This window comes from Myxocyprinus asiaticus, unplaced genomic scaffold (assembly GCF_019703515.2).
Source record: "Myxocyprinus asiaticus isolate MX2 ecotype Aquarium Trade unplaced genomic scaffold, UBuf_Myxa_2 HiC_scaffold_114, whole genome shotgun sequence".
In the NCBI taxonomy this organism is placed as follows: domain Eukaryota; kingdom Metazoa; phylum Chordata; class Actinopteri; order Cypriniformes; family Catostomidae; genus Myxocyprinus; species Myxocyprinus asiaticus.
In genome coordinates this window covers 1024-10721 of record NW_026249562.1, presented here as the reverse complement: position 1 = coordinate 10721, position 9698 = coordinate 1024, and the positions used below count along the sequence as shown (strand labels likewise).

The window sequence follows — 9698 nt, the reverse complement described above, 5'->3', positions numbered from 1 at the left end:
AGCCACAGGTGAGGGAAATTAACCTTTAATTGCCATTTAAACGTGTGTCTGTAACAAGGCCAAACATTCAAGGGTATGTAAACTTTTGATCAGGGCCATTTGGGTGATTTCTGTTATCATTATTATTTAAAAAGGAGCCAAACAACTATGTGATAATAAATAGCTTCATATGATCACTATCCTTAAGAGGTTTTTTTGCATGATCAGTCATTTTCAAAATCAATGCCAAAATTTCACAATGTCTGCCAGCGTATGCAAACTTTTGAGCACAACTGTATATTGTCTTCTAGTGCTTTTTCATGACAAAGGCTAAAATGTGAGTGTTGCGACCTTGTGGACATTCTGCACATTCGAAACTCATGGTTTTATGAAAATAGAAATGTTCAGTTTAATACCTATTGGAAGGAAAGCTGATTGTCCTCGCAGTTGCAGACCACATGTAACAACACCTGCACAGGATTGGTACATCTGAATATCACATGTACAGGATGGCGGCAACAACAACTGCCCGAGTTACACCAGGAACAAACAATCCCTCCAAAAGTGCTCAGACTGTCCGCAATAGGCTGAGAGAGGTTGGACTGAGGGCTTGTAGGCCTGTTGTAAGGCAGGTCCTTACCAGACATCACTGGCAACAACATCGCCTATGGGCACAAACCCACCTTTGCTGGACTAGACAGGACTGGCAAAAAGTGCTCTTCACTGACGAGTCATGGTTTTGTCTCACCAGGGTTGATGGTCGGACTTGCGTTTATCGTTGAAGGAATGAGCTTTACACTGGGGCCTGTACTCTGGAGCAGGATTGATTTGGAGGTGGAGGGTCTGTCATGGTCTGGGGCGGTGTGACACAGCATCATTGTCGGACTGAGCTAGTCACTGCAGGCAAATGCTGTGTGTTCCAGGGAAGACATCCTCCTCCCCCCTCATGTGGTACCCTTCCTGCAGGCTCATCCTGACATGACCCTCCACCATGACAATGCCACCAGCCATACTGCTCATTCTATGCAAGACAGGAACATCAGTGTTCTGCCATGGCCAGTGTAGAGCCCGGATCTCAATCCCATTGAGCACATCTGGGACCTGTTGGATCGGAGGGTGAGGGCTAGGGCTATTCCCCCCAGAAATGCCTGGGAACTTGCAAGTGCCTTGAAGAGTGGGGTAACATAGCAGGAACTGGCAAATCTGGTGCAGTCCATGAGGAGATGCATTGCAATACTTATGCAGCTGGTGGCCACCCCAGATACTGACTGTTACTTTTGACCATCCCCCGTTTGTTCATGGACACATTATTCCATTCACATGTCTGTAAAAACCGAAATTTGTCTTGAATCAGTTCATACAAATACACATTTGCAGAGTTCAGAATTACCATGGTACCAGTCCACAAATTAAAGGCATGAAATCTGTTTCCTCAGTATAAATTTTTACTGACTTGGGTTCAGGGCACATTAGAATACACTGTTCAAAAAACTTGGAATATTAATTGCTGCCCTAAAAACAATTTGAAGTTAATACTCTGATTTCCATTTCAACACATTGTGCCTCATTTGGTCAAGTCTAATCTTACACACACCCCCCCCCCCCAATACATTGAGCTCATGTAGTAGAGCTAACCATTATCCAGTAACTAGATCATATTAAACCACTGCTTTAATAGCTTCCACTTATTTTTTCAAATAAACAGGTATGACATTGGGGGTTATCAAATTTCCAGATTATGAAAAACAGGTTAATAATCATGATGGCTGAATTCTTTCAGCATAAATCCAAATACTGGGTGTCTTTGTGTTCAAAATAAATCTAGGCATCAACAAAAAGGCACAGTAGAATAGAAAATAGTTTCTGTAAACTAGCATGGAAGTACTGTTTTTGTAGATCCTGATTTTATTTGCTTCTATTAGAAGTAGGCCAGTACTGGGGGGGAATTTATCATTTTGGAATACACCCATTTGCCAAACTATTGTTCCCAGGTCAGTCCTTGGGAAGGTGCAACCAACACTAGTTTGATTCAGTTATATGGATGTGAAATGTATTAGTAAATCAATATTGTATACACTTAGACCTCCCCCCCCCCTTTAAAAACCCAATCTGATATCTAACAGGGTCCATTAGTTCCTCCAGCTACAGGTTTAAGATCTGTTCGTTCACTTCTTCCAAGGAAGTGTTAAATCAAGTTAGATGCATACTGGTTGTACTGCTTAAGAGCAAAAAAAAAAAAAAAACCTAATTCAGTTTGATGGATACAGAGTTGCTGCATTATTAAAATGCAAATGAAATGTGCATTAAATACCCAGACTGCTTCGAGTAAACATTAAACTATGACTATGCCACCTGTCATTTCTTGCAGGAATCTGAGCCCCCCCAATTAAATCTTGCCAAAATACAAAAAGGCATGCGTTACACACACTTTATTGAAATAAGAGCAACCACCATCTCACACACAGGGGGAGGCATATGTAGTCTCAGACTGGTCACCTTTTTGGGGGCAGGGGTTGAGAAAAAAAAAAAAAAAAAGAAAAAAAACACCATTAGCTCAAGGTGGTGTACTGTATACAGGGAATCATTGAGAGCAATCATGTTATTTGATAAAGCCATACTTGGGTCATAGTAGTCATAGACTTTGATAACAGCTGGCTTGATATTCTTCACTTGGAAAGCTCTTGTCAGTTGTAGCCTGAAAGTCAAAGGAATATCTTTTGGAACCTGCAAGACAGAGACAACATGAGTATGCACACAAACTCCATGTGTATTCACAACTATAGTGTCAGTCTCTTACCGCTTTCAAGTACACTATCACATGATCCCCATCATGATCCACATGCTCCACAATTGGTACAAATGAATTTGGTGGAGTAAACTATGGGGGAGGAAAGTCTAAGATCAGTTCTTCACAGAAAGAACTGGTACAACAGTCTTTGCCTAAAGACAAGCAAAAATTAAGTCGGTTCAAACAGTCAAACCTACCGTTGAGGTGTCTGCGGTGAACCCTGATAGGAGTTTAATATCCATGATTACCATGTTAGTATTTGATTGTGTCCCATTGTATCTGCAAGGAAGAACAATCCCCATTAACATCTGCAAGGCTCAAGATGCAGATGATGCATCCAAGCTCTAGCAGATAATACACTGGGGGACCAGCAACTTCACTAATGGAGTCACAATCTTATAAAATGGACCTTTAGTCATCCAAGTTAGGGGGAAGATACTAAACTCATGGAGCTGGCAATATAATACATGTTCTTACTTGACAGTGAAGTTCAGCATTAGTTTTTGTCCAAGTGATGAGAAGCAGTCTCCTGTGACCTTTGCTTCAACACTCAATTTGGTGGTCTGAACAGGTGCTGGAATGTTGTAAAATAAGGCGATCTACATTGGGGTTGGGGGGGGGGGGGGGGGGGAGAGAGACTGTTAAAATCACAGCAAAAACAGTTTAAAAAAAAAAAAAATAAAAGGGCACAGACGCACAAGCGGAGCCCTTCACGTCAATACTACACTTGCCCAAAACTTTCTTCAGAGACTTCTCCTGATACAGCAGCTGGTTGGTCTCATTCACAACAAATTGGTAGGTTTCTCCCACAGATGATATGGTCACGGTGCTGGATCCAGTCGAGCGGAACACCCTGGCATACAATGATAGAGCCTGAAGAGCCACCACGGTGTCCTAATCAAAACAAACATTAGTATTGCCATGTTCATGTATAAAACAGGCAACCCAGGTCTCAACATTTAGCATGTTAAATTTTAGTTTGAAAAACCTGTGTGGAGGAGAATCCTCCATAGGGATTCTGCTGCTGCACAAGCCAGCGGATAATCCGGTTAGCATAGCCAAGGTCAGCTGGACGGAGTGGATTTGCAGTAAGAACGGCTAACAAAACATACGAGCTGATCTCCACTGCTAAAGAACCAGTGGTTTCAGTACCAGACTGAGTCGGAGACCAGTGAAGACCTCCTGCATGACACAATGGGGGCATTGTTTGCATTCCAAAACATTTGAGGTTCTCTCATGTGAACAGTAAAGACTACAGGGGTTTCTCACCAGTTGTGATTGCAATATTGTCCAACTTAGTTAACAGTGTCTGTCGAGCGTTTGTCTCTCCAGCAAGGCTGAACGTATAGGCAAGGAGAGCAGTGGTGTAAGGGTTTATTATATTCCCAATGACCGGCCTCAAGCAGAACAAACCCCTGACAACTACTGAATCCTGTAACAAAACCCCCTGCGTTGGAGAACACTCATGCTTGTAGATGCACTTCAATAAATGTGCAAACAGGTATGAACTTACAGAGACTGGAGTTTGCAGTTCAAGCAAAGTTATCATAATGTAGGCAGTCATGGTCACATTATCATCTACACCACCCTGTAATGCATAAAGCAATATTTCACTTCCTTGAGTCACCAGATTTAGTTGCATTCTTAGACCAAGGGTTTAAAATTGCATTACATACCTTCATTTCATGGTGGTAAAGAATTCCCTCTTGCGCAAAACAGCCATCAGGACCCTGCCTATCAACCAACCAGTTCCTTGCACTAAGGATAACATTTGGATCAACATATATGTATGTCTTCGCTTTGCCAAAACACCTCAGGACAAATGAAGTCAACCTGGAAGTGAAGATTAGGAAAAATTAGTCTCTCTCTTTGTCAGAGGCATCTGCAGAAGGATTCTACATACCATGTATTCCCATCACCAGTACGGAACGCACTGTATGAACCATCATGATGTCTGTAGTTCAGTTCTCTCTGGTATCCTGTTTTGTTTGACAATATTGGAAATCAAAAAATAAAGAGCCCCCACACATGTCCACTTCACTTACCAATCCTTAGGAAGTCAAGGGCTTTTTCTCTGATGAAAGAGGTAAGCTGCTTAGTGTACATCAGGTAGTCAAGAACGTAAATAATGGGACAAAATATAGCAGCATTCTGCTCTCCACAACCAAATGGCATGTTTACCAGCCCATCAAGATTCTTTAATGCACGGCCCAATATGTCCCCTACAAAAAGGGATTCAAGGGTCAACCTGAAAGCTATGCAACTAGTTAAATCATTCAGCCTCTTTTTGCAACTTTACCAACAACAGAAACAGAACATCTGGTGGATCCACTTATAACATTTGCAGGTACAGTCAGCGTCACCTGTTCCAGAACACGGCTTCCTATCAAACAGGACAAAATACAGACCCAAAGCAAGAGGATCAAGGAAAACTTGCTGTAAAGGAGGTAATAGAAAAACAGAAGATGTGCAGACAAACCCTGTGGACACAGCAACCAACTGTAGGCATTTGTCCTTTCAACACCTTCAGCCTAAAAATTATACATAGTATTTGTTAAATTCACAACACATACATGCACATTAAAATCCTTAAAGTGAGAAATCAGTTAGGTATTTAGACATGCAAGAATTAAACTATGTAGACCTGAACAAGTAGACGTCGAGTGACTACATCAATGCTTCCTCTCTGTGGCACGGTCACAATCTCATTGCCACACATAGTCTTTGACTGCATGGCCTGTGCACTAATGGTCACATTCAGAATGCCTGCGATTGAACAGTTGACAATAAATAAAAATGCCACTAAACACCTCACGCATGTGGATCTAGTAAAACTAACCAAGAACAAGGGGAATAAGGGTCCATTTAAAGGTCTTCCGCCCATTGGCACAGAGACAGAAGGAATATGGAGGAGAGTTGGCTTCAAGAGTGTAGTTCGATGAAGCCGCTGGAGTTGCGGTGACCTGTCATGGAAGAGGAATTAGTTCCATACTTTGAGAGTCACCAATTTGACTGAATTTAGAGAGCTCACCATGATGCACTTGGACAGATAGTTGAAGACAGTGGCCTTCAGCTCAAAGCTCTCACCACGGATAATGGAGTAAGGCAGAGAGAGCTCCACAAAAAAGGGCTGGAAAACAGTGAGCCGAGCAGGGGGAGCCAGACCCAGACCTTTGGGGGACAGACAGAAGGTCTCCATCTCCCAAGTGGTGATGGTATCAGGAACCTTGACAGTAACCAGAGCAGTTCCAGAGGCCCTTTGTAGGGAAAAACAAAAAACAAATTGGGCACCAAGCCAAATTCAACCACAGATTACTGAAGTTACACTAGATACTGCACGAACCCCACTTCTGCAAGTTGCCATATCCACGTCTCTGGGAAGGCGGTCCGAACGGTCACGTCAGAAAGGGACTTAACGTCAGAGCTTGTACTCGGTCTTGGTGGTTCAGCAGCAGTAACAGGAGCCATTGCCATGACTCCAGGAAGAAACCCCACTTCAAGCAAGGAACAAAAAGCCATTGAAACCTCCTTTACACAATTTCTACATGTTAAATTTGCAAACCTGGAATGGGAGTACATTGGCAGCACAATAGTGGTTCTCAAATCCTGGTTCTCAAGTAGCCCAAGCACAGCATATTTTCGGAATCTCCCATGTCAGGCACAAAAAGGCAGATTTGGGAGGCTACACCGAGCAGAGTTGAAACCAGGGTTAAATAAGTCATCTGAAACTGCAGTAAAGGGCTACTCCAGGACCAGGGTTGAGAATCAGCCATGAGTGAACAGCAATGGAAAGACCTCAAAAGTTGAGCACTGGACAAATTACACATTGCCTCATGGCACATTTATTGCATTGGACTTCCATGTTGTAATAATTGAACTCACCATAGTTCATACAAAAGGCTCTTGCACTCAAGCTAAAATTTGCAGGTTAGTAAATTAGGCTTTATTCAAGCGGTCAAACCACAGACACTTGCTACTGAAAAACTGACTATACACAAAGAATCCTCTAGTCTGGGCTAATGGCGACATAGGGTTCAGTTTCAGGAAAGCACCCTCTTTTCCCCCCTTGCATCCTAGCTCCTCCCTCTACAGAAATAAGGATCCAAGTCGAGTCACTTCAGTGGCATCACAAACTGTAGCTGCCAGTGCCATCCCTTGGAAGAGATCACCGTAGCACCAGTTGCACCGCACCAAGGACAGCCAGATGCGAGGGTGGAGGATGTACACATCAGGTGTCTTGATGGGGGGGGGGGGGGAGAAGAGAAACAAAACACCCCCCTCTGCACAGGATCCACCCGTCCTTCAAGGAGTCAGGAAGCTTCAGTCCTTGCCCTCTCATCATGTATTGAGATTACTTCATGATGGTAGACTTTTAGATTGCAGCTCATGGGCTTGAGGACAGAGGAAGCAGGATTTGTTTTAGGCACCCAGTTTACTCCCTCAAGTCTTAGTCAGAGCTGGGCCCCGTCAATGGATGCAAAAATTATGGAAAGGATGGCTTCGAATCTTAGGATGCAGGATATCGTCCAGTGTGCGACCCCCTCAACCCCTGATCAAGAGCGGCTTAATCAATTCAACATTAAGACAAGGTAGCAATTTTTTTTTGGCAGAGGGAAAAAAAAAAACCTTATGCTGTAAACATAGGTACATGATCTTTGGATCATATGGTCAAAAGCTTGCACAATATTTCATTTTGAATACCACTGTTGCTAAATGGTTCAATTCAGTTTCCCCTTAAAAGCCCAAGTTTCAAATGTCATTGAACTTAAACACCACTGGCCGATTAGCTTAAGAAATTTAGACATACCATCCCAAAAGTTGCACTGTGGTTTTAGTGCAGCCAAATTTGTCACAATCTTCAGCCCCATGTTCTGTCAAACAAAAGTACGTACAATTCATGCATATTACGCACCAGAAAGCAAATGTTACTGGCACCAAATGAGGAATTTAAAGCCTTAAATATACACTGCCATCACAGAATGCTTTACCTTAAAGATGTAATAGGCCTCGGTATTTCCCTGGGGTACTGGCCTAGGCAAAATGCTTCGGCGTGCAGGAGAACGAACAGGTTTTAGAGGTCCAAAAGACTGACATCCTGGGTCATCATCTATATCATAAGGATAACCGGAGAGTGTCCGCACTGGCAGCAAATTGAAAATCTATGATGGGGATGCAATAGTCATACCAGCTCCTGTCAATGTGGTGGCAAAAGCAACAAGCTACACAATTAAAGCATATAGACTGCGGACCACTGACATGTGATCCGCAAGACTTGCTGTACAATTTGAAAAGGTCAATTTAATATTGTGCAGAGTACAAGCAGCCATTGAAATCCAGAAGTGCAAATTAAGTAAATGGACCATGAATTGGGTACAAATGGCAGGTGACCATGACAGTGCAAGTGACAAAATGGAAATACACATGTACCGCTTCAGCATTTAAACGTCTCCCTGGCTCCAAAATCAACACGCTCTGATCTACAGAGCCAAGGCCACAAACTGAACCAGGTTGAGCTGATAGCTGTATGGTGTTGTTCTCTCCTGGAACTGCTTTATCAGGAGAGAACTGCACAGACACCTGTAACAAACCAGTGGTTAAGCAACAGTTCTTGCATTTGCTCAATTTTACATCCAAGTCTTCTACAGCCAAAGATTTCTGAAGATGGCCATGTACTATAAATGTGCAAAGACCCCAAAACCAGCTTTCCCACCATACCTGGGTTCTTAAACACTTTTCGGTGTCAAAATCTGTGCCAACAGCAACTACACTTGCACTAGGTAGAACACAATATGCCAGAATCTGCACTACTGGAGCCAGATTTGGTGCAACGGAGAGCATGAAAGACATCGTGCCACTCAATACTGCATTAGAAGCGGTCACTTCAACCTTTTGGTATCCATGTTGAACAATCACTCCTTTGGACAAGACCTGAGACAGACAGGTGACATTGGCTGCACTGTTTGGTTCCTGGCAATAACTACCAGGACACAGGTCAAATTTTGTACGCACCATGTAGACGATGTCTGTGCTGCAGACACTGTTGAAAGTCTCTCCAACAAATGAATATTTGATGGTTACTGGAAACGCCACACCACACTTCAATGGTTGCTCTGGCTTCACTATAGTAAGTGTACTTATTGTTGGGGTAGTGGGAGCAGATTTTTGAAAAATCTGGACATTTTTCTCAGCTGAAGTGAAGTATGCCTTTTTGTAGCCAAAAATAGCATCTGGAGTAACACTCACCTGAGAAAGGTGGGGCGGAGAAAGAGAATTAAATAAAATGGCATCTTCAATTCAATGACCATCAACTCAAATCCTACCATCAGTGGAGCGTCACTTTTTGGAAAAGTACTAGTATTGATGGAGAAGGATGCCCGTCCATTACGGTCCGTTTTAAGACTCTTGAGCTGTATTGGTGGCCAGCTCCAACGTCCCAAGATATAGACTGCTTTGCCTGGAATTGGTGTCCCACTGAAACTGGTAACATTGACCTGTTTGTACATGTAGGTTGCAAACAAAAAACCCACCCCCATTCATACGGTGCATCCGGAAATTCACAGCGCTTCACTATTTCCACATTTTGTTACAGCCTTATTCCAAAATGGATTAAATTCAATATTTTCCTCAATTCTACAAACAATACCCCATAATGACAACGTGAAAGTTTGAAATCTTTGCAAAATAAAACAAGTATTCACAGCCTTTGCTCAATACTTTGTTGAAGCACCTTTGGCACCAATTACAGCCTCAAGTCTTTCCGAGTATGATGCTACAAGCTTGGCACACCCATTTTTGGGCAGTTTCTCCCATTCTTCTTTGCAGGACCTCTCAAGCTCCATCAGGTTGGATGGAGAGCGTTGGTGCACAGCCATTTTCAGATCTCTCCAGAGATGTTCAATCGGGTTCAAGTCTGGGCTCTGGCTGGGCCACT

At 43.0% G+C, this 9698-nt stretch overlaps 1 protein-coding gene across 1 annotated transcript; it reads right to left on the bottom strand.

The window, feature by feature from the left end:
• Positions 1 to 2434: 2434 nt before the first annotated feature.
• Positions 2435 to 9270, bottom strand: LOC127439355 (alpha-2-macroglobulin-like protein 1). Its single transcript, XM_051695606.1, has 24 exons — positions 9088 to 9270; positions 8777 to 9010; positions 8483 to 8695; positions 8195 to 8344; positions 7756 to 7926; positions 7575 to 7638; positions 6111 to 6261; positions 5799 to 6024; positions 5607 to 5730; positions 5412 to 5533; positions 5247 to 5298; positions 5067 to 5150; positions 4813 to 4989; positions 4671 to 4746; positions 4444 to 4600; positions 4281 to 4355; positions 4037 to 4199; positions 3756 to 3949; positions 3454 to 3661; positions 3245 to 3368; positions 2953 to 3046; positions 2777 to 2857; positions 2598 to 2703; positions 2435 to 2475 (listed from the first exon to the last, which is right to left on the bottom strand). Exons 1-24 carry the CDS (start codon positions 9268 to 9270, stop codon positions 2435 to 2437), a joined length of 3270 nt encoding a protein of 1089 aa, XP_051551566.1.
• Between the last annotated feature and the right edge of the window lie 428 nt (positions 9271 to 9698).